The sequence below is a fragment of the Loxodonta africana genome, chromosome 9 (assembly GCF_030014295.1).
Source record: "Loxodonta africana isolate mLoxAfr1 chromosome 9, mLoxAfr1.hap2, whole genome shotgun sequence".
NCBI lineage: Eukaryota > Metazoa > Chordata > Mammalia > Proboscidea > Elephantidae > Loxodonta > Loxodonta africana.
Window position 1 is genome coordinate 44,664,633 of NC_087350.1, and position 25,095 is coordinate 44,689,727.

Genomic DNA, 25,095 nt, shown 5'->3' on the forward strand with positions numbered 1-25,095 from the left:
CAAATCCCGGGGATTTCAGGAGAGTGAGAACCAGCCTAATTGGTGCAATCAGCTGCTGAGCCTGCTAAGAAAATAAAGGCCTGGTCCCAACCTAGAGACACTTCCTAATGCTCGCTGGAAGTCAGGCTCAGCGGAGTCACTGGCTTACGCCTCAATGGCTGCCCAAGTCTGGGGAAGTGCTGTTGACCAGCTGTTGTACATGGCCCACGTGTACAGCCTGTAACCTCCTCTCCTTTCTCCCTCTGGGTCAGATGATGCACCCTTACCCCCTGTCCTACCTCCTCCTCCTGCCGCTGGGAGTCTGCTTTCCTCTAGCAGACAGAGAAGAGTCTGGAGACACCCTGGGTGGCATCAGAGCCAAGACGAGCTGGGCTCACCTGGCCCAGTGGCACCGACCTAACTTTCGGTGGGGCTCCTCTTGGCAGCCAAGAGCTCCCCAGCCGCTGGCCCTGCTTGTCGTAGCTAAGGAGCTGCAAACGTCCGGCAAAGAACGTGCGGGCTTCAGGTTCCGGTTCGGCAGGCAAGATGATGGCGACGAGGCCACCAGGTTCCTCCCAGCAGATGGCGAGAAGACCAGTGGGCCACTGGGAAGCCTGGCTGAGGAGCTCACTGGCTACAGTAGGAAGAAAGGTGGCTTCAGCTTCCGCTTCGGCCGGCGGTGAAGGGACCGTGGCATGCTGGAAAGGGTGCCTCCTCGGACCCTCACCCATCTGATCTCACTCCAGTGTTCTCAAGGTTCAAAGACCAAAACATTGAGAAGACTTCAGTATTATTATCACAAGTCATCAGCAGTAGATTTGGTTAGGCGGGTGCTTACTTTTGATTTCCAACTTTGCTGAAGCAAAAAGACAAAAAGCAGATGGCATCACAAAGGTGACTAAAAGGAAGCGCTGTCCTGTTTAAGATAAAATGCCACCTTTGTTCCAGTTCGCCCGTGAAGTCTGTTGTCTTGCCTCTGCCTCCTCCCTCCCCTAGTGGTCTGATTCTGAGAGTAGTCCCCTGGCCCCAGCGGCAGGGAGCTGAGGATGCTGCTCAGCAATGAATAGGAATAGGCAGGGCTGGCTGTGCTGGCTCCACGTTGAAGGTAGGCGGACTGAGTGATTATAGTGGGGTAATTCAAGTTTTGACAGTCTCCACAGGGACGTCTGTAGCCGACATCCTCAATGCAACTGTGAGTGAGTACATTCCACTGGGTACAGAGTACGGTTCTGAACAATACAAATGAAAAAAAAAAAAAAAAATCCTGTTCTCCATCCCATTAATGCAAGGTCCCTCTAGCAAGAAAGCACAGCTCTGGTGTCGAGATACCACTCTGACCAGGCTGCCCATCCCTGTCTGATAACCATCCTTCTCTGGGCTATGGTGTCTGCCAAGCCCAAAGTCCCCTGGGAGATGAACTAGGCGGGAATACATTTTTTGCTACAGCGAGGTTGCATTTCATATGTTCAAAACATGAATGTGTTGTGTGTGTCTTTTGAAATAAAAGTTGTAATAACTGCAAAACCATAATGGGAAGTTCAACTGACTTAACCACAGGTCTTCAGAGCCCTAGGAACTTCATTTTCCCGAGCTGCAAATGCCTTAACTTTGGGGAGATGGAAATTGGGCTGCATATACCCACACACCTCTCAGCAGCCCCTTAATTGGCAGCTGGTAAAATACACATGGTCAAAAGGTACAGGGAAGCACAGTGCAGGGTATGGTTTTCTCCTCCACTTGACTGCTCCTTCCCTGGTCTTCGCAGAGCCAAGTAGCATTTGGAAAACAACTTCTCTACCCGAGGATAGCTGCAGCTTGGCCTGGAGTGGCTGCAGGCCTGGGACGAGGCAGAGAAGCCCTTTCAAACTTGACTTTGGTGTCTCCTGCATCCCGTCCTGTGTCTGGTGCCAGTCTGATGCTACTCCACTGCTGAGATGGGAACTTATATTGATGTTACTATAGCAACATTTTCCCTCCTCTTTTCGAGCTGCAGCTTGCCCCTGTTCACAAATGAATAATTTTCTATTGAGCTGGCACAATTAATTGGTGGATTTTTATTAGCCTTTTAGAACCACACTGGGTTGGGCCCAGCTTGGCACCTCAGAGTATTTCAGTGTTTTCCATTCCATTAGTGACTTGCTTTCCCCAGAAACAGCTCTCAATCCTCAGCAGCCAGAAAGCCACTTCATTAGGGGGTGACAGGTCAGAGCCACAAAAGGACCAAGCTGACTGGGGAGCAGAAACAGGGGTGGAAAGATGGGAGAGGAACACAGGAATCAGAACATCACCCTCAGTTAAAGCAAGCTGCCTTCTCGTGGAGCTTCTTGCTGCTTGTTACACAAAAACAGGGCTTACCTATGCCTTGATACCTGTGCCGTGGGTCTTGGGGTGCTGGAATGGGGGCAAGACAATGGTACCAGTCTGGGGGGGCACATGACCTTTCTGGGATGATTCAGCAGGTCTCCCGCATAGGGGTGCTGTTACCACCTGCTAATGTGACATTCTGACAGGGATGGACACATCCCGGGGTTGTCTGTTGGTTAATAAGGCAAATGCTTGGCCCTTAAACCATGGAGGGCAAATCTCTAAGAAAACTATCCGTTTGTCAGTAAAAGTCAGCTCAGGCCCTGAATGCAAAGGCAAGTGGGATGCCAGCTGATACACTCGGCTGTGTGTGCTCACACCCGCTTTGTTTAAGGAAGGGCAGGAACCAGATCCACCCCTCCCTTAGCTCCTTTCCACACAAAGAAGCCAGATAACATGCCCAAGAGAAACCCAGTGAAACACAATGGACCGAAGACCAACAGAGGGACACCCTGGAGCAAGGGCCCCGGCCCACCTACTCTTGCCAATTTCCAGCCTTGTAGAAAAGGAGCTGCCCCATGGCCAACGGTTAACAGCACTTGGAGGCCACCTTGGCTGAGCTCCTCCTGCTTATCTTTACACACACCTCAGATATACACTGGCTGGTTTTTAATTTAGCAGCATTAGGTTAACCTCGACAGAGAAAACAGAGATAGAGGAGAGGAGGGATGAGACACCTTCAAAGCAGTGGATATACCGTCATTAGCCTTTCATCATTACAAGAATCAACAATGGAGATATTCTTTCCAGTTTGCTTGTACATTCATGCCCAATAACCCTGAAAATCAGAACAACCAAACTGTTAAGTGCATTATCTGTTGAATCAACTCCCACTATATCTGGCTCAATTTAGTCTTTCACCCCCTGCCCCACTCTGTATCAACCCGCCTGGTTTCTGTCAAGGACCTTGGGCCTCCTCACACCACCCCACCGCCTCCCTTTCTCCTTGATGAGGAATATGACTCTGATTAGTGCATTCATTTTGGAAGCAGAGATTAAGCTCCGAGTGACCGGTGCTCACTCCACCTCGAGTGGTGACTCTCACTCTTCCAAACCGGAGCCACTGGAGAGCTGTTTGCATCTGTTCGTATTTATTCAAGACACGAAAGTCTTCATCTTAGGTGGGAAAATCTAAACGTATTTAGCTATTAAAAAGGGAAGAGAATATTTTTCTCTTTGTTGAAGTATGTTTGAAGTGTGAATAAAAACGTTTAAGAAAAAAGGGGGAGTACTGCCAGGGCCACTAAGCCGTAGGCAACCATTGTAGGAAACAGGGAAGCCACCTTTGTCTAGAACCCTGCTCCAATGCCACAGTTGCATGACAAAGCTCACTGAAGACCCCCACCCAACAAGGTGCTTTTCACCCCAAGGGCAGAGCAGGGCACTCGTCTGTGCTGTCGGTGCTGCTGTAACTGAAACCTCCCTCAGCTCCTTGGGGATGCCCTTGCAGGTTAATACCTGAGGTTTCTCTGATGATGTCGGTAACATTAACTGGACCAGGGGGTCCTGCCCACAGTGTTGGGTGACCACCAGGAACAAGGACATGCGCTGACAGGGACACACTCTGGTTAATAGTTCTCTCTTCACCTCATGTCTTCTGTACCAAGACGAAACGTAGAAACTGATTCCCCAGAGCGGCCAATTCAGGAACCCCTCGTCTACAGTATCTGAAACACCTGGAGAAGTTGGTCTAGCTGTAATTCTTGGCTTGTTTTCTTCCGTGACTGAGGGAGAAACCTGGTCCTGGAGCACAGATCTCTGCAGGTCATGTTGTGGCCATCTGCACTGTATACGAATCAGTCCAGCAGAATGGCTAAGGGCTTGGTGTCACAGAGCCAGACAGGCCTGCGGCAGGTCACAAGCTGTGTGACTTTGGACAAGTTGCTTCACATCTGAGCCTCAGTTTTCTCACCCATCAGATGAGGACAGTGACACAACCTCCCTCGTAAAGGGGAGTGAAGGTTTCCTTGATGATGTAGCATGCCTGAAAATGCTGAAAGTGCTCAGATGTGGCCTAGTATTTTAAGGAAACTTTCATTAAAATGTAACATATATCTATGCACGAATTCTAAGTGTATAGTTTGATAAATTTTCATCAAGTGACACACCCATCACCCAGTATCACCCAGATTAAGAAACAGAATATGACCTGTCCCCAAGTCCCCTTGTGCCCCAACCTGGCATGGCCCTGCTCCACCCTGGGTTATCCTCCATTCTGATTTCTAACACCACAGATGAGTTGTGTCTGTTTAAATAAATTGAAGCTTACAGCACAACTGTTTTGTGTCTGGCTTCTTTTGCTCAACATTGTTTATGAGATACACCCATACTGTTTTGTGTGGCAACAGTTTACTCATTGATGTTGCTTATAATATTCTACTCCATGGACACTCCATAATTTATCCTCTCTTCTTTGATGGACATCTGGACGGTTCTCAGTTTTGGGGTTTTGTTTTTTATAGCTTTTTAAAAAAAAAAAAATTAGACACATTAGGCTCTTATTTTGTGATAATCACAATATCCACAGTAACCTGTTGGCCCTTTGGTGGACTTGGTCCTTGGAAACCTCCCTTGGTTCAGGACCTTGAGGGCGAGATTCAAAATTATCTAAAAACTGTTGTGTATGTGCACATGTGTTTTCTGGGGCTAGGATCCACACCTTTTATTAGATTCTCAAGGGGTCTGTGACCTAAAAAAGACTCAGAGCCACTGCCCCAGAATGGCTAGACCACACTAAGTTTCTTAAGCTCAGTTACATACATGGACGATTCTTATTTGGGAGACAAGGAATTTATCTCACAGGAGTGCGGCCAGCGTCCACTGCGCATTTGCCAAGGTGACTTGCGTTGTGTGTGGGCTGTATCCTGGTCTTACCACATGTGAGCTTTGACTCTGGACAAGGAACCTTGCTGCTGAGCCTTGTGAAATGGGATTACACGTACCCTGCCTAGGAAGGCTGCTGCGAGGACTCCATGAGTGGTCCACGTCTACCATGGAGGACGGACGAAGCTCGCCAACAGTTGCAGTTGTTGCTATAATCATTCTGTGTCTTCTTTCAGACTTGGGAGTAGTCACTCAGGGAAAGATCCTCTTACCAGTGGAAAAGCCCTGCACTTGAACTCAGGAGATACAGCATTCAGTTGTGCTTCAACTACATACCAGTGAACTACGTGACCCCAAGCTGGCTTTTGTCCTTGTGAACTGAGAGGGAAGACAATCTGGTCTCTAGTGCTGCCTGCCGCTGTTGAGTCTGAGCACAGTAACGTGGGTCCCCCAGCTCTCATCCGGGGCTGGCGTTTCACCCCTATCTCCAGATGTTCGGCAGATCTTGCTGCCGAGGTTTCCTGTAAAGAGGCTTCACTGAACCGTGCTCTTCAATATGCTTTGCTGAGCAGGATCCACATGTGTCCTTGGACAAGTCTGCTGGCTTTAAGTATCATTATCAGAGGGCGCTACTCACTTCCCCAACTTCCACTTTCCAATCTGTCAGCTGGCGTTAAGTGGAGACCAAGCTGAGGAAGAGGCTGCACACCCTACCTGACAGTCCCCCTGGGGGCTAGGAGAGGTCCCAGCATGGCCCCCCCATGGCATTTCCAGCCTTCACAGGCCAGCACACCTCTGTTCCTCCTTGTTCACACAAAGAAATAAGATGCCCAGCCTGTAAAACACAAGTAAATGAAGGGCGCTTTAGCTGCTGAGGGCAGTGACAGGAAGTGGGGTTCTAGGACGGAGAAGAAAAAAAAAAAATGCACTTGTGGAGGTAATTAACTCTTTCAGGCCAGCAAGGAATTCAGGACATTATCTCCTCTGCCCATTTAAATGACACTGTGATGGCCTGGAAGTCCGCATAGCCCGTGAGGCTGATCTTCCTGTCCACTGCCAGACAGGGTGGCCTGTACAGAGCCCCACTCTCAGTGAGCTGACAGGAGCCCGGGCTGCAGCAAGTAAGCACCAAGGGTGCAGGAAGGGCCTGAGCTCAGAGCAAAATTCTTGAGAAGTGGCTGCTAATGGCATAAGACCTGGGCAGGAAATCCCAGGCTCCTCAAGCTGGGAAGCCAGCATGGCTCCTGCCGCAATCTTGCTCTTGTTCTCTTCTGTTCTGCACACTGAGCCTCCAGCTCTGTCAGGAAAATAAGAGCTTTATCCCTTCCCCACACAACAATGGCTCTGAACAACACTGAAGAATTACAGATCAAAACCATCTGCCAAAAATTCTGAAGTTGTAAACACTTTATTTATTTAAAAAATACTACAGAGGAAAGATTGGATTCAAAAAACACAGAGTCATATACAGAAACAAAATGTACTGGACCAAAGAAAAAAAAGACACCATAGGCATTCCCGAAGGGAGGACAGTAGAAAGCTATTTACACATCATTTATAAAAGACGAGGTCTATAAAATAGTGTAATACCAAGATATAAATGCAAAATATAGTGGCACATCATGTTAACAAAAAGAGACCAGTACCTCATAGAAAGTCAGTCTGGGGGAATCTGTGTGGCGTGGTTTTGCTTTGCTCTGCAATGCCGCTGGCGGTGTTCTAGCACCTCCCTCAGTCTGTGCAACACAGCAGTCTGGGGGGGCGGGGGGCAAAGAGGTGACGTGCTGTGAGAACAGCATAAAATGATCCAGAGGAAACCATCTCTACCAGAAAATAAAATACAAGTTTAGGTGAGTAGCATAAAAATAGTGCCTGTGTTAGTCACAGGCATGAGAAGGCAAGGGGAGCAGAAAGGGGGTCTTCTCCTGGTTTCTCTAAGGGTTGTTTCTAGACATCCGTGAGGCTCAGGTGGTTGCCTGCCTGCTTTTCAACTACCTGCTCTGGGTCAGGGTCAAGGAAACCAGGAGCCCTGCCCCACGAGGCACAGTCGCAGCACCTCAGCTCTGTTCCTGGGCAGTCCAGGGGGAGAAATGCATGACACCAAACGATGAGGGCTCCTCTCTGAAATACTTTCTGGGGCTTCATACTTTTGTGGTTTTCTGAACAATTCCTGACAAACCCCCCAAATATTAGGCTAAGTGTTGTTCATGGTAATTAAATAAAAGACATTTGCCCACCTCCAGAGTGCAGCCGCCACTGTTACGGCCTCGGGGCCAGCAGCTCTTTTCTTCCTGTTTGCGCTGGTGCCTGATGGTGGCTCATTTCTGTATCACAGGCAGCTGTGCCCAGTGAGGACAGAGCTTTGAAATGCTTCAAGAACTCCAGAAAACTGAAGACTGTCCTGTCACAAAGGAGAGGGCCTTGGAAGAATCTGTCTCAGAGGAGGAGTATAGCGAGGGGCAGAAGGCAGGGACAGGTCAGAAATGAAGACCTTTCCAGGACACTCAGGAATGTGAAAGGATGGTAACCCCAGGCTGCTGTGGAGCTGCTATGCCCAGCCCAGGGCTATCTCAGCACCAGGCTCCTCACCTGCCTAGCTACCTATCACCCACTGCCCTGCCCCCATTCTGCTCTGAGGTCTGCAGTGACAGCGACCATGCTACCCTTAAGACTCAAGCTTTCTAGCCAGGATTAACACTGTACTTCAAAAGAGCACAAGGACCTGGGCTTCAGGGATGTGGAGACAATGGATGACAAGAGCACTGGCCCACACTACAGTCCTCTTCAGCTTCCCTACCTCTGCTTGCTCTATCACCCTGCCTTATGCCCCCAGCCAGGAGCTGTCCTTCACATGAGAAAGTGGGGCCCTCAGACACCAGTGGAGGGGCAGAGTGACCACCTGGTAGCACAGGCTGGACACCCCCTTCTTCAGGATGTAGTTCTTGAAATGCGTCTTGACCTTATGAGGGTCAACTTGGGTAACTGAGTAGAAAGGCTTCCTCCACGTGGTGGGCAGGGGTGACTATTCACAAGGCCTTGGTGGAAAGGCTGAAGCTCAGGATGCTCACTCTTGGTTGGGGAGAGGGGGGCAGGGAGGGGAGTGGAGGGGGAAGATGTAGCCAGAGAGAAAAATAAAAACAAAAATTCTTATCTGCCATTCTCACTTGCCCTGAAAACCTCAGTTTTAAAGCAGTGTGTGTGAAAGAGCCTGGCGGAACCCTGGCACGCTGACTTCAGTCCACAGAGAAGGAACTCCACAGATACAACTCAGGGGACAGAGAGGGCTCAGGGAGCCGGGGCTGAGGAGGAGGAAAGTGCATGTGGACAGTTGGTGCACACATAGGTAGTAGAGCTGTACTCCATGGCGGCCTCTCAGCTCCGCCTGCGCAGAGCTCCTGGGCCAAGGTCCCAGTTCACTGGTCCTTCGTCCGTTACCATCACGGGCACGGGTAACCCTCACACGCTGCAGGCAGCTCTAGTTGGCTTGACACCTGGCTTCTGCTACCTCTGTACGATGTCACTGATTTCTTTCACTGAGCTGAGGAGTTTGCTAAAGTCCTGAGTGGCGGCTGGGCCACTCCCCGCAGTCGCCGGGCAGATCTGAAGCTCCCGGAGATTGTTCTCCAGTTTGTTGATGGCCTCACGGAAGGCGAATTTGTTCCTCATTTGCTGGATAGAATCCACGTAGCTCACACAGAACGTGTAGAGGTTTTTGCCAGCTTCCAGCACTGCACTGTGGCTGGCCATCTGTTCAGAGTTCTTGGAGATGGTGAGGCACAAGGCATTGGTGCTGTCCAGGACCACACCCTTGGTAATGGTGCCACTGGCAATCCGCTCCGGAAGCTGCCGGGTTTTCCGAAGAGAGACACGTGTAGAGATGAGAGGGATGAAGGCAGTGGAGGACTGCTGGTCCCCTCCCAGGGATGAGGATGCTGACGGCAATGATGAGGAAGCAGGGGCTGGGCTGGTTGGGGTCCCCGATGGCTTGGTAGATGACTGTGGCTTTGGTATGGAAGGGAGCACAGGCTTTTTGATGCCCTCTCCTAGCTGGTTTGGCTTGGTAGCCTCACTGCTCACAGCATCCACACCCAGGGTCATGGATTTTGCTTTAGCACCGGCTCCTGCCTCCCCAGCTGCTTCATGGCTCGGGCTCTGAGAGGACTTTCCAGCTTTCCCAACAGAGGCTGGGGGTGGGGGCGGTGGGGCAGGTTTGAGCCTGGACACTTTCCCCTTGTCTCTCCCCGGAGACTCGGAGGGCTGCTTGTGCCTCCTTACTCTGGACTCCTCAGTAGGGGCCTTGGTGCCACCTCCAGATGCACCTGACCCTGCTCTGCTGGTGGGGGGAACTGGCTCAGCTGTGACAGAGGTCCCTAAGGCACTGGATTTCCCGGCCTCTTCCTTCTGGGGATGGCCAGAGGAAGGAGCCATCATGACTTGCCTGCGAACAAGTTTCGGAGTCAAACTGGGAGGACTGGAGCCTGGGCTGGACTCTGTGGTATCTTTGAAGACCTCATCAGCTGTTTCCTCGTTCTTCTTCACCAGTCTGGGTGGGGGTGTCACTGTGCCCCTGGTCACCTGGTCAGACCTGTTCTCACTTGCCCGTTTCCGAGGCAAGGCTGGCTTCTCACTTTTGTGCCCTCCAAATGTGGACGAGTCAAACTGTCTTCCTGTGGACTGCAAATCCCGAGGCAGTGTGACTGACCTCCACTCTGTGTCCTTGGCTCCGTGGGGCACACAGGAGGCAGAGCAGGATCTTAGGAAGCGCTTGCTGGAGCTGCTGCCACTCTCCTCTTCACTGGCTGCTAATCGGTTGCTGGTCAGCATGTTGGACTTTTTCCACAGATGAGGAGACCGGAAGGCTCCATTGGGGACGCTGGTCCCATTGCTGGGCTTTGGGGACTTGCTTGGCTCGGTTGTGTCTGAGGGCATGACAGCCAGCGCCCCGTTGCTGATTTCTTGGCCCTCTTCCTCACCGCCCCCCTTGCGCTCTGGCTGGCCGTCCATCTCACGGAAGGAGCTGCTGCGTTTGGGAGGGGTGGGGGCTGTTTTCTTCTTCTTTTTGATTAAGGCGCTGAACAAGTTGGTCTTTTTGTCTTTGGGGAGAAGGCGCTCATCTTCATTTAGGCTGGCATCCTGGGGACCTCGCTCTTTCCGAGGGAGCAATGGGGACACAGTGGGCTCATGGTCCAGAGGATCTGAAAAATAGTGGGAAGAGTTTAAGAACTCCAGACCAAAGGCTCTTGAGTGGCTAACTTCAGGCTGGCCACCCAGTTCTCTAGGGGAGCAGCTAAGAGTTTGGCCTCTGGACTCTGATAGGCCTGGTCTGACTGCCAGCTCTGCCACTTGCTATAAGCCCCAGGCAAATTACTTCACTTTTCTCATCCTCAGCTTTCTCATCTATAAAATGGGGACAATAAATCTATCCATAGGATTGTTGTGAGAATGTAAATGAGATAATGAATGTGGAGTATTTATCATAGTTGTTGGCATATAGTTTCTCAATAATTGTAAACATTATTATTACTACTATTTGGAAAGGCTTAAGTTCACTCACTGAAGACAGAGGAACAAAAGCTGAGATGGCCCCAGCCTCCTTATCCTCTCACTAAAAAAAAAAAAAAACCCATTGCTGTTCAGTTGACTCTACCTCATGCAACCCTAGACAGAGTAGAACTGCCTCATAGGGTTTCCAAGGAGTGGCTGGTGGATTTGAACTGCTGAGCTTCTGGTTAGCAGCCTGAACTCTTAACCACTGTGCCACCCCTAGTTTACTTTAAATCAGCACAGCCCCCCTCACCCTCTTCAACATCAGTATCTGGTGGATAAAAAACAATGACCAGGCCAAGCAAAGGATCAGAAACTGCGATGTTCAGACCACCTGGCCCTGTTGGAGGCTCCTACAAGGTATAATCTGGGAGGGATGGGGTCCTATGCTACAGGTGTGCAGCAACAATGGGCTATTATGCTTGGGAAACAAAAAGGGAACCTCTGAACATTTTAAAATGGAGACTCTTTAAATATGAATAATAGATCTTTTGGTGCTACCAAGCTCCCTGCTTAAAAAAAAAAGGAAACCCTGGTTGCATAGTGCTAGGCAATGACTCCCTGCTAAAAAAATTTCTCTCTCAGGGTTCGAGCTACAAGAAAAGGGGTTTCCTGTCAGCACTCTCTACTTCAGATCAGAGGTACAAGTGGGCATTTATCACAACATCAGGCATCACATAGGACACCTGAATTAGGGGAAGACAAAGACTACTAAAACTTTAATCCACTGGAAGAATGCAGAGAAAGTGAAATGTAACAAATTATACCCAGCTCTATTTCAGTGCTGAGCAGCTAACTGACACTCTTGGCTCCCCATGAGATTAGGTATCAAAATATTTCTCAGATGAATACTGACGGGCATAAACGAACATGATCGCTTATCATTAGGCTTTTAATAAGCACGTTTCCACAGCTGCCTCTCCTCCTCCCAGTGATCGGCTACCTGAAATCATGGCGACTAACGCAAGGACGAAGGGTGGAAGATTACAGATAGTCTGGGTGCCACAGCCACCAAAGAGGGGTCAACCAAGATTATCCAGTAAGGTTTGAAAAGTATTATAATTTAGATTTATTTCTTATGTAAACCTTTTCAATGTACGTCTTGGGTATATTTTATAACACACATAATGTATTTGTTTAGTAGTATATGTTTATAAATAAGTGCGTTAATACATAAATAAATAGGGGGCACATGTTCAGCTTTTTATTTTTTTACTAATATGGATACATGATTAAAAAAAAAATGGAGAACCACAGATCCTGCTGCAGCTAAACATCCCATAATTCCATATTAAAACTTAGTCTGTCCTGTTCCTTTCTACTTCCACAACCTGCAGTCCATTAGAGTCGAGTCTATCATCAGCATGCCCTGAGGAGCCTTTACAAACCCAGATGCTTGGCCCCACCCTCAGATATTTTCACTCAGCTGGTCTGCAGTAGAACCCTGACCTCTGGTTTTGGGGGGCAACCAATGTGTTAGAACAGCTTAACTCAGAAAAGAGCTAGGCACACAGGAAGCACTATATAAATGTTAGCCAGTATTATTACTGATAGTATCTTGAGACCCCTCCTGAACCAATCCTATTTCCCTTGCTTGCCCAGGGAACAGCACCAGAAAGACACCCTTGCTAGAAGCCACCAGAAGACACTAGCTCTGTACACAGGACTCTCCTGGCTCTAGCCAGCCCCCGTGGGCTTTTCAATACCAGTGCTTTTACAAACTACTTTTCATTTGGTTCAATATTTATCATTGTTGTATTTGTCCCGAAAGAGCAACCACAAATGCTTTGAATAACAGATGAGAAGGTGGATTCATTTCTCAGTAGATTTCATAAGCCCCCTCTGCCTATTTGACCAAACTAACTGCCAAAGTCAATGGATCCTAGGTGATTCCCAGGAGGAGGGGAAGGGAGGTGTTGTGGGGGATGAGAACCTTCCTCTTTCCAAAAGATGGATCACTAACGTGGGATCTGCCTGCCCTTCCATGCAGGTTCCACTTACTGCTTTCCTTTTGCCTACACTGGCCCTTGAACCTCTGGTGAGAGGAGAGAGAAGAGCTGATGAGGGTAGAGGAGGTGGGAGGAGAGACATACCACTCTCTCCCTGGCCCTTGGAGTGGGGCGTCTCAGGCACGTCAGCCGAGTCTTTGTGCTCTGCAGCTCTCCTGGAGGTTCTCGTCTTGGTGGGCAGCTCTGGGGCCTGCAGCAAAGTACTTGCAACACCTCGTACGCCTTTTTTCCCCAGTTCCTTTTCCACTTCTGAAAACCACACACAAAACACCAAGGAGCCATCAGTAATGGTGTCATTTTGGTATGTTGGTGTTCTTTTTCTTTTAAAGATAATAATGGTTATCTACATAGTTACAGAAAAGAGACAGAGGTGCTGAAGAAACAGCATTTATTTTTCAGAAGAACTCTGCATGGTTATAAAAGACAAAGAGCTCAACACTTCACACCTCTGCCCAGCTTTCTGGTCTCAGATAACTTGCTTGCCCGGGTACTTCCACTGGGAAGTGAACTGAAGGACCAGAGACTTAGTCCCAACATGGCCACCCCTCCTGTCCCAACTATCCCACTGCAGAGCACCCTGGGAAAGGCAACTTTACCATCCGATATGCTGGATTCCTGAAACATTGTTTCAAAGGCTTGGTGGATTTCAGCAAAGGAGGGCCGGTCAGAGGGATTCCACTGCCAACCTAGACAGATGAGACCAGAATCAGACACCCATGAGGCCTTGTTAATGAGCTTAGGGCTAGCAATCCTCAAGGAGAAGTCTGAAAATTAAAGAAGCATACCAATCTTGCTAACCACCTTTTTCTGCAAAAAGTTGTAAGTGACAAATACTACTGTGTCCTATTACAGACATTAGGCATTCGAAAAGACTTTAGATACTGGTAAGAATATGGGTTGTAAAACCCCAGAGAGACATCTGACAGCAAGAACTTCATTTACAAATCTATTTTCCCCAACCCCACTGCCACCGGTGCAGGGAATTACTAAACCAAATAAATTGCCTTCTATTCCACCCTTACTTCATGGTTATCAAAGTCTGAAATCCTTATCAGGAAAGAAATGCTAATTAAAATGATTAAAAGGCTTGATTACACCTAGCTTCAGTGAAGATGTAGAGAAAGTCACTCATATACGCTTCTAAAAAAAAAACCAAACTCATTGCTGTCGAGTTGATTCCGACTAATAGTGATATATATTAAAAAAAAAAAAAAAAAAAAAAATACTGACCCTATAGGACAGAGCAAAACTGCCCCCACAGGGTTTCCAAGGAGCAGCTGGTGGATTCGAACTGCTGACCTTTTTTGGTTAGCATCCAAGCTCTTAACTACCACCCATGAGGGCTCCATACACTTCTGGTAGGAGTACAAATTGGTGCAATCTTTTTGGAGTATCGTTTGGCAAAAATCTATCAAAATTTAAAATACACAAACCCCTCTGAATCAAGAAGTTAACTTTTAGAAATACTGGCATAAGTGGGCAGAGATATATTTACAAGGATGTTCATTCCTGCCTAGTTTGCAATGGGAACAAACAAATGTGTAAAACAATCAAATGCTCGTCGAAAGAGGACTGGACAAATGAATACATCATTTAATGGAATTCTCGGCAGCTATATGAATACGAAAGAGAGACCTAAATATACAAATATGAAAAGATATGCTTGCTATTCTAACAGGTGGAATAAGTTGAGAAAGTAACACAAAATCATACAAATATAATACTATAAATAACACCAGGAAGATAAGCATTACTTGGCATGTTTACCTACTATATTAGAATGTCTAGAGGTATGGCCCAGAAATCTGTATTTATTAATAAGAACCCTGGGTTTGGTATTGATCAATCCAATTTTTGCTTAAAAAAAAAAAAAAAAAACAAAACTCTCACATACACAGGCAGTCTCCAGATTACAGACGTCCAACTTGCATACAACCCGTAGTTATGAACCAACCCATGTAAAAAGCCTATTATATTAAAAATGTGAGGTACATACAGTGGTTTATAACAAACGGGCGCTACTTTTAGACGCACATCAAAACATTATTATTATCACCACTGTATTCTTATGTTAATGATGTTTTATCTGGAAGTATTTCTTTAATAGTTTTTATGCATAAAAAGGTACACTATATACCATATACTAAGGCAAACATTTGACTAATTAACATTAAATATGAACCATACCTAACTGTTCAGACTTATGTACCAATTTGACTTAAATACAGACTTAGGAATGGAACTCGTTTGTAATCCAGGGACTGCCTGTATATACCTATAAATAAAGGAACACAGAAGCACTGAAAGTTTGGAAAAATAGGTACCAAAGTATTTTACTAGTTGCCTCTAAGAAGTAGGAATGAGGAAAGAAACAATACTTTAATTCTTCATGTGTATATTCCAGCATTGCTGAAATTTCTTAAAATGCTCATGTATAATTTTTAAAACTGGTTGGGGAAGGCTCACATGCTCGCATGAGTTCATAGACTTTCTCTGGGCAGCCTTCCGGGCGTTCCATGCGATAGTCTTTTTCCAGTAGCTCATACACCTGGGACAGGTCAATTCCTGGGTAAGGTGACATGCCATAGGTAGCTATTTCCCAAAGCAATACTCCAAATGCTAAAAGGAAAAAGAATGAAAAAAGCTGTTGAAGATGTGTAAGATTTAACTATTCTGCATTTAAATTTAGTTACCTGTGCAGAAGGTGTCAAAAGTTATACTTCAGAAGCAGTCCAGGCACTGACAGATTTTAACAGGCTTCTTAATTAGCCAACCCAGGACAGAACACGACAGTATTAGATTTTCAGTTTATTTACCACCACAGAGCAAATGCACTGAAAAAAATAAGAGGACTGTACTGACCAACCCCTATGTGGTCTTTTGGGTAATGTGATCATCTTGCTGGGATATGTCATGGAAGAAACATAGGGCTGAAAGTTAGGAGGTCAAGTTCTACTCACAGCTCTGTGTCCAACTAGCTATGTGACTAAGACAGGCCTTCATTCTTTTCTGGGTATACAAGATTATCTCTAAGGCCCTTTTTGATGCTAAAAAAAAAAAAAAAAAACAACCTTATGGAATATTTGGAAGTTTTCAATCAAAGTAAGTGTATTTCTTTCTCTCATGGTCCCCTATGTATATACAAAGCAGAGTAACTGAAACGATATATGTCAGGAGTCTAACAAAATCTAACACTCATTCATCTTAATAGGATCTGATGATACTTCCTTAATATAATTAAATATATGTACCTTAGACCAAAAGTAAGCACACTAATTAATAAGGAAAGACTAGAAGCTTTCCCATTAAAGTCAGGAACTAGACAAGGATGTCTTTTATCTCCTTTTCTATTTAACACTGCATGGAGCTATTATTCAATGCAATTAGACAAGAGAGAGAAACTACAGGTATAAGACTTGGAGACACAACTATCTCTATCTGCAGATGACATAATTATTCATCTCAAAAACACCAAAACATCAATGGAAAAACTCATACACACAATAGGAAAATTTAGTAAAGTACCAGCTTATAAAATTAACATGCAAAAAATCAGTAGCCTTCACTAGAATGAACCCTGCTGTACTAGATTAGGACCAGAGATATCAGTATAAACTCATGTTTAGTTTAATATACATACAGATGGAGAGATACAGAAGCAATTATCAATGTGTCTATACATAGGTTAGTTTACACACATTTATTACCTAGTTCTATATGTTCAGCAGACCTAGAAGGAGTGACACTCCAGGAGCAACAAGCACACCCAGAGTCCAGATCTTGGTTTCTAAATACCATTCTCCAAAAAAAGGAACCAGGGCTCCTTGGAGAAATGGCTGATTCTAGGGCTGGGACAGAGAAATACAACATGAGCCTGGATCATCCTATAGTACCAGAAAGTAAAGGAAGTACTCAAAAGCCAAAAAGATGGGGACATGTCACAGGGACATGGGAGGACAACCTAAATGAGCTTCCAAAAATCAAAGCTGGAACACTATGAACATGAAAAGAGTGTAGCATTGGAGTATAACCCAAAGTGTAAGTATACATGAGTTCATACTGACATAAATAGATGACTGAATAAATAAATGAGAAGGCAAATTTTTACAGAAAAATTTCAAATAATATATATAAATACTCCTCCAGGAGGTAAAGCTTAATCTCCCTACTCCATTAAGGGTGGGCTGGATTTAGTGACTTGATTCTAATAAATAGAGAAGGGAAAGGAAAACTGCTAACTTTACAGTGAAGAACCCTGGTAGTCCTTAACCAAGTAATGAAGGTTAACATAACCAGTAATGTGGATATCATGTACTCCTTCATATAATGTCACTTCTGCTATAGGCTTTCCAAAAACCCGTAATCCCAACCTAATCACAATAAAAACATCTCACAACCCCAGATTGTGGGATATTCTACAGTATACCTAGCTAGTACTCCTCAAAACTGTCAAAGTCGAGGAAAATAAGGGAAGACTGGAAGACCAGAGGACTCTAGGGAGACATGACAACTAAATACAATGTGGTACCCTAGAGATGCCCTGAACTGGATTCTGGAGCAGAAAGAATATTAATAGAAAAACTGGTAAAACCCAAATAAAGTCTGGAGTTAAGTAAGTAACCAATGGTTATGACACATGTACTGTGGTAGTATAAGATGTTAACATCAATGGAAACTAGATGAGAGGTATATGGGAACCCTCTGTACTATCTTTGCAACTTTTTTATAAATCCAAAGTTATTCCACAGTAAAAAGTTTGTTTAAAAAAAAACCAATAGCCTTCATATATAAAACAAATCAGACAATATGATGGAAGAGAAGACTCCATTTATGATAGCAATAAACAAATAAAGTACCTACACGTAAATTTAATAAGAAATGCCCCAAAACAGACTTAAACAAAGACATATGTTCTTGGATGAGAAAATTCAAACTCACAAAGAGGTCAGTTCTCCCTCAGATAACTTATAAATTTAACATGATCTCATAAAACAATAAACTATGGTTCACCCACACAACAGAGTTCCATAAAACTAGAAAAAAGGAACCAGAGATGCTTCTACATACTACTATGAAACGATCTCCAGAACGCAAGGGAAAAAAGCACAATGGAGATAATTATGTCTAGTTTGCCACTGTTTCTAAGAAAGGGGGTCTATGAGTACACATACTGATCTGGACCATGAAAAAAAAAAAAAAGATGGAAGGATAAACCTAAGTAAATAAACAAATGGGTAAGTATGCATGTATGTTACCTACAGGGCTATGATGAAAACAGGATGAAGGGGTCAGGGATTGTTTTACATAATCATAAAACAAAATTAAATGGAAATTAATTTAATTTCCATTAATTGGAAAAAAAAATCCTTGAAAATAAAAATGAAAGTTAAGCAAATGAACCTAAATCTGTATCCAGTTGACGGCATATCCATGACAGATGAGCCTGGCAAATAATTTTTCAACAAGTAATTTGATGGTACAACCCTAAGAGAATACACTTTAAGGATAAAAACTGCTGAAACAAAACAAAAACATCAAAAGCAAAACTTAACCTGCATAGCGTAACCATGCTGCTGGGAGCAGTGCTGGTATTGGTATTTGTGAGCTGTTGCATGTGTATTATGGGGATACAGCAAATGAATAATTCTATCTTTTCTGGTGATACTGAGAATCAGAATTTTTGGCATGGAAGAAAGGAGGTAAAGACAGAAGAGGCTAAATAAAAAACTATAATCCTAAATCTGAATTGAGAGTATCAATATGAACTCATGACATACTTTATCCTTTTTAAAAAAAAAAACAAAAACTTCTTAAAAATAGAAAAGAAATCCTAAATCTGGCCTCTGAAAATGCCCAGAAACAATATGGCAATAAGTACCCCTAGTGTCCAAATTATGGTCTTGAAATTACACTTTCCCTTAAAAGGAACCAGGACTCCTTGAAGAAATGCCTGATTCCAGTTCTGGGGCAGGAAATGTACAAGATGAACCTGGAACATTCCACCATTCCAGAGAGCACGGAAGCTATCAAAGACTACCAGTGTCTCGTCAAAAGGAGTAGGGGCTAATTTCAAGAGGTTCCCACTGGCCAAAGATGAGACAATTTGAATACCAAGAAGGAAAATAACCACAGTGATTGAAAGATATCAAAATAGTTAAAGCCCTGAGTTCATAATAATACTACCAAAGAAAAACAACTACAAAAACTTAATTGGTAGCCATTGGAGGGTATTAGGAAGCCAGCTCATTTTGAAAACTGGTACTTAAGGTGAAGAAGCAAGCCTTTATTCTTTTTTTTTATCTTATATGAATTGTACCACTGAGTAACCAAAGCGTAGGTGAGGAGAGCTCCTTTTATAGATGTACTCAGCTAATAAGTAAGGAATGACAGGATTACAATATTACTACATTGAGACTTCTAATAAAGTAATGGATGTAGGCACTGGGTATCAACAACTGGTAAATCACAAAAAAAGAGAGAAAACCAAGCATTGTACACCTGATGATAAAAGAGCACACCACCACCTATGACATAATTTTACCAAAAGAAAAAATCAAATCTGAATGTGATCAAGCTGTCTGGACCCAACTACCAATTTACTAGAAACGTTTAAGATAAAAAAAAAAAACCCGTTACCACTGAGTCGATGCCGACTCATAGCAACCCTATAGGACAGAGTAGAACTGCCCCATAGGGTTTTCCAAGGAGTACCTGGTGGATTTAAACCGCTGACCTTCTGGTTAGCAGCCGATCTCTTAACCACTGTGCCATCAGGGCTCCAAATGAAGATACAGGAACATATGAAATTACACCATCAAATTACACTCAGCAAAAATACAGATGTGGGAAACTTTAAAGGACAAATGACTGGGCTTCTTCAACAAATAAAACAGCAAAGGAATAAAGAGATGGAAAGAGAACCTAAAAGAGGCTTAAGAAACATATCAACTAATCACATTGTATGAACCATGTATGAATCAAAATCAAACTGTAAAAAAAAAAAAAAAAGTGTGACTGTTATGATTCAATTTAAAAAAATTAAACACTGGATATTTGATAATATTCAGAAATTACTGTCGATTTTGGGGGAGGGTATGGTGGTTATGCTAATTTTAAAAGTCATCTTTAAGAAACACATACTAAAATATTTATGGACAAAATAATATGTTGTCTGGGATTTCCTTCAAAATAATTAGTGTCAAGATGGGATATAGATTATTAAAGCTGGGTGACAGGCATATGAAAGTTCACTATGACTGTCTTCTTTAGCACATGCTTACAACTGTCCACAATAGAGTTAAAAAAACAATAAAAATAAATCACGTGAGGCTTCAGAGGGTAGTAGCCTAAAGACCAAACCAAGCTAACCAGCATTCTCTGCATAACCCAAGCAGCAGGCTTAGGATGAAGACATAAAGATGATAAATGAAAAAAAAACGTTAATCTGCATCTGAATTACTCTGGAAAAGAAAGCTTACTTTTACTTCATTTTGGAGAGAAAACACAGGGGAGAAAAGATTTTATAATGAAAAAGAAAAAAAAAAATAATGAGTAGGAAAAAGGAAATAAAAGACGGCAAGAAAGAAGAGATAAAAAAGCAGGGAGAGGAAGAAAAAGAGGGAGAAAGGCACCCCACCCTGGCTGGCCCCGACTGTACAGAGCAGCAGCAGCAGCCCTTACCCCAGACATCAGACTTAATGGAAAACTTGTTGTAGGCCAGGCTTTCTGGGGCGGTCCATTTGATCGGGAACTTGGCTCCGGCGTGGGCTGTGTAGGTATCACCTGTCATTAACCTGCTCAGGCCAAAATCAGCCACCTTCACCAAGTGGTTTTCCCCTACCAGGCAGTTTCGGGCAGCAAGATCCCTGGGAAAGGAAAAAGTTCATCCATGAGAGCAGATTGACCACCATTGAGTAAAGGTATGATACTGACAAAGGGAAAATCCAGTCTGGTCGCCTGGAAACTTATGTTAACTCCCCACTGGGGAGCAGTGCTGTTCCTCAACAAACATACACTGAGCTCCCGCCACACTGAGAGGTGGCAGAGTATGGCACTGGAAGTGGGCTCCCAGGCCCCATGACCTAGCAAATTAATACCCTGGGACTCAGTTATCTCATCCATAAAATGAAGGTAGTAATAACAGCACCTACCTGTTGTTATAATTAGTAATGAATTAATATGTAAAATGGTTCGACTGATGCCTTGAGCACAGTAAATGTTGGGGAGTTTGTGCAGTTATTACTAGTATATGCCAGGCATAGGGGAACGAACCTTACCCCAGTGCTTGATTAGAAGAAACTTAGAGCAGAGCGAGTCTCTCCTCTTGTCCCATCTAGAACCTAAAGCCCATGACATTCTTTTTTTTTTTTTTAATTTTTATTGTGCCTTAAGTGAAAGTTTACAAATCAAGTCAGTCTCATACAAAAATTTATATACACCTTGCTATATACTCCTAGTTGCTCTCCCCCTAAGCAGACAGCGCACTCCTTCTCTCCACCCTGTATCTGTGTCCATTTAGCCAGCTTCTGTCCCCCTCTGCCTTCTCGTCTCCCCTCCATACAGAAGCTGCCCACAGTCTCATGTGTCTACTTGAGCCAAGAAGCTCACTCCTCACCAATATCATTTTCTATCTTATAATCCAGTCCAAGCCCTGTCTGGAGAGTTAAACCCATAGCATTCTTAACCCGAACTCTGTTTCTTACTTCTTTCTTCCTGATGCTTACCCAAATGTATCCTAAAAACTCTGTCCTGTATAATCAGCTTCCTCTTGCTTCCTGATTCTCCCAGGGAGGTAGGAGTCTAATCTTTGGTTCATGGACATTTGCTGTGAAATCACAAGGCCAACTGGACAGAAGGAATGAGAAGTAGCAGTGGCTTACAGCGATGGCGGTGTAAGGTAGCTTGATCATCAGCAATCAGAGAGAAATTAAATGCAGAAGAGTTGTGCCTAATAGGATTTTGGTAAAGCATTTTAAGTGTGCCTGAATGCCACGCTAGGCAAACCAGAAGTCAGGAAATCTCAATTTGCAGCATCAGAGGGCTCGCTTTCTTGAGTGACAGCAGCATCTGAATCGGGCTCTCCTGGAGCACAGAAAAGCTGTCTTACAAGGAACCGCCGACATCTCACACATGGTACTTACTCCTCACTATGAAATCTCATGCACAGATTTCATACTTCAGTTAATTGGGTAGGAAAGGTCACAACTGTGGTGTGGAGAACATCTTATATAAAATACTCCGGCAAAGCTCATCAGGCTCTGTCCTGTAGATGCCATTACTTTGGTAGGAAGCCATCTCTACCAGCAAAGAATGCAAAGGCCAAGATAATTGTGGCACACTTGAAGGTCAAAACACTCCAGCCTTTAGATGCTTAATTTAGGCCTACACACATACAATTCTGACAATAGTGGAAACATCCCTGAATCAGATGACCGCAAGTGGAGAATGAAATGCTAATACAGAGAAGGAAAAAAAAAAAAACCACACACACACCACCCGCCCCCACACACACCCCTATAGTTTATGTAAAAGCAATGCCAACCGCTCCCAGGAAGAGGTCATTACTGATGAACACTGGCCTCGAAGGAACAATGAGCACTCAATTTCAGAGGGAGCTATGACTATTAGGAAGGATATGTTTTATGCACTTCATTTAATATGCCACTTAGTCCAAAATGGTTCAGAAGTGAAATACTTCTTACCCCAGGGATTAACTGCTTCACTGGTCCAGGGTCTAGGCCAGGCTGAATTGAGTCCTGGGTCCATGCCCAAAGCTGGCTATGTCAGGGACCTAGCGTTTGCCTTTGTTCCAAGGTCCAATGTGTTGCCAGCACTAAAGTCAGAAGCTGAGCCATAAAACCACGTAGGCTGGGGCTTTTTCGTAAAAGGACGCCCAAGTTCCACACACTGCCTCTGTGGGGAGGGATGCTTTGCCAGGCTCCTACCTGTGGATGAAGTTTTTCTTCTCCAGGTACTCCATGGCTGACGAGATCTGAGTGGCCATATACAGTAGCACCACAGCATTCACCTCCTGCCGATTGCACTCCCTCAGGTAATCCAACAGGTTCCCATAGGTCATGAACTCGGTGATTATGTAGAACGGGGGCTCCCGGGTACAGACGCCTGACAACAAGACACGAAGGGCTTCAGTGTGCTGCTTGGTTCCCGACTAAACAAGCATCAGAAAGGACAGGCACTAAAGAAAATGGCTTCTGAAATGGATTCTGACTCTGCTCCAAAGTCCTAGGCCCAGCCTCTATACGGTTTTGAGCACTTGTGGCTTGAGACTGTGCTCCTACGGGAGGGACACAAACCACCTTTTCGTTCTCCCAAGCCAATGAACTTGGGATTGTCATAGTAAGAGGCACTGCCAATGAATTCAGAAGCAAAGACCAGGCCCCACACCAAATGATGTAAACCACTGTCAGGTTCACCCCCATCTGAGCTCTGATGGTTACATCTATTTACAGAATCATCGGAGCAAGAGAACTCTTGAAAATTCTTAAGTTTCAGAAACCAATTTGAGATTTGCATTCTCTGATGGCTTCTAGGTATCGATATGAAGTAATAACACTTTCCTCTCTCTCACATACACGTGTACATGCACACGTCCATACCATCCCACACAGACCTTTTACCCGGAGCTGAGTGTTGGTAAACGTGTCCAAATCAGAAATCTTAATGTAGTAAGCTGCTTATCTCTTTTTTAACAGCATCTGCATCACCTCAGAGGGTTTAATTAAAAGTCCCTCTCTTCAGAGCTCTGCACACCTACCGAGTAACTGCACTAGATTAGGGTGTTTGATCTCTTTCATTACTGCAGCTTCTTTCAAGAACTCTTCCACCTCCATGGTATCCTCCTGTGAAAAAAAGAAATAGTGACATTACTTCAGCAAGGAAAATGTTTAAGCGGGAGAATATGACTTGATTGGCTAATACAAACTGAAGCTTCAACATATGATCACCCTGGGCGACCATCTCCACTGCCGTGCCACTCTGGACATGTTCAGTGGCAGCCGATCATCCCCCCAATGGCAGAGACTTCTCTCCTTCATTACTGAACTTTTTGAATGCTCACCCAGGGCAACAAATCAAAGTTGGTTTGTACATGCTGGCGACTTGTCTCTGGTGGCTCCTATGCAGAATTTATTTGTTTCCACCATTGTGTGAAGTTGGGTGTGGGGCGCGTGGAGGAGACGTACACGCAACACCATACACATGGTACTACTTTCCCTGAGATCAGCTTTGGCATCAAATCAACTAAGAAATATGATTTCCAAGGAGTCCTAACATTCTTAACATAAAAAAACAAAACGAAACAAACAAAAAACTTGAAGAATCTGAAACATCTCCGATTTAAGAGAAGAGACTAGCTATGCCCTGGTGACACAAAAATATGTTGAGAAACTAATGAAGAATGATGTCTCAAAATACAGCAGAAACACAGGATGCTGAACTGCTTAGGAATGTGGTGTCATTGGACTCTTAATGAAGCAATCACCATTACCTGTCAGGTGAATTACTCAGATTCTAAAATCATCCTCACCAGCGGCTCCCTAACAACGGATTCGTAAGTATCATCAGTACATGTCATGTTTTAGCAAGTTCACAGTATTTAAATGCCAAGGGGGAGAAAAAGACATTAGTAAATGCCCAGAGCAAATATGCTAATATTTTTATATTTCCTCACTTATTTTCAGGCTTGACTCAAGTCAGAAGAGCTGTGGCCTAGTCCTGTGTAGACCCTATCACACGGGAGCCTTTGCTTCGGCTACAGATAGCTATCACTAAGGCTCTTTTTCACTTAAAAAAAAAAAAAAAGACAAGAAAGAAAACTGCTGTCCTATGAGCTCACCATCAAAACAAGAAGCAGGCGGTTGGTAAATAATAGGGTTTCTTCAGCTGTGAGAACCTGGCTATAAGGCCAAAGAAGGAATCAATATACCGACCCCCCCAAGTTTCACCATGGAATGTGTTTGTCTGAAGAGAAATGGGGGTTGGACTTCTTGAAAATTAGACTCCCTGAGAAGGAACACTTTATCAACTTTATTTTAAATGTGTAACCCTATACATTGTACCTGCCTCTTGGGGGACAGCAAGTTAAAGTGTCCTTACTAAAGCACTTGCTGTGGCTGCTCTTGCACGTAGGAAAGACTCGCAGAGGACAGGTCAACCTTTACTTAGAACTTTCTTGCTTTGATCAATCATGTTTATAAGCGAAGCATGACCAGTGAGGATACGCATCAGCCTACTATCACTTAGCTTAGGGCTCCGTGAGACTGAAACTTAGCAACAATTTATTGCTCTTTCAAAATGGCGAGCTGCTCTTAATGTCAATTAAACATCGGCGGTAGTCACTGTGTCAAGCTGTACGGGG

The 25,095-nt window shown here is 44.6% G+C and overlaps 2 protein-coding genes across 5 annotated transcripts in view; one reads left to right on the forward strand and one right to left on the reverse strand.

Moving 5' to 3' along the window:
* Positions 1 to 251: 251 nt before the first annotated feature.
* On the forward strand, positions 252 to 991 carry QRFP (pyroglutamylated RFamide peptide). The gene has a single exon (XM_064291323.1). It carries the CDS (start codon positions 252 to 254, stop codon positions 660 to 662), a length of 411 nt encoding a protein of 136 aa, XP_064147393.1. The 3' UTR covers positions 663 to 991.
* A 5,564-nt stretch (positions 992 to 6,555) lies between these two features.
* The window catches only part of ABL1 (ABL proto-oncogene 1, non-receptor tyrosine kinase), a 193,973-nt gene continuing 175,433 nt past the window's right edge, over positions 6,556 to 25,095 (reverse strand). For 2 of the 4 annotated variants that reach the window (XM_003407556.4, XM_010587557.3), the window contains exons 5-11: positions 23,494 to 23,578; positions 22,664 to 22,841; positions 20,400 to 20,584; positions 15,186 to 15,338; positions 13,316 to 13,405; positions 12,804 to 12,968; positions 6,556 to 10,361 (exon numbers count right to left, since the gene is read on the reverse strand). In XM_003407556.4, coding sequence (XP_003407604.1) covers positions 8,668 to 10,361; positions 12,804 to 12,968; positions 13,316 to 13,405; positions 15,186 to 15,338; positions 20,400 to 20,584; positions 22,664 to 22,841; positions 23,494 to 23,578 — 2,550 coding nt within the window. In that variant the 3' untranslated portion in view covers positions 6,556 to 8,667. The remainder of the gene's footprint in view (positions 10,362 to 12,803; positions 12,969 to 13,315; positions 13,406 to 15,185; positions 15,339 to 20,399; positions 20,585 to 22,663; positions 22,842 to 23,493; positions 23,579 to 25,095) is intronic. The other 2 variants (XR_010322991.1, XR_002784996.2) reach the window with 2 other exon arrangements.

Excerpts from the sequence above, each read along its gene's own strand:
- QRFP (XM_064291323.1), top strand. The coding sequence starts at position 252 with ATGATGCACCCTTACCCCCTGTCCTACCTCCTCCTCCTGCCGCTGGGA.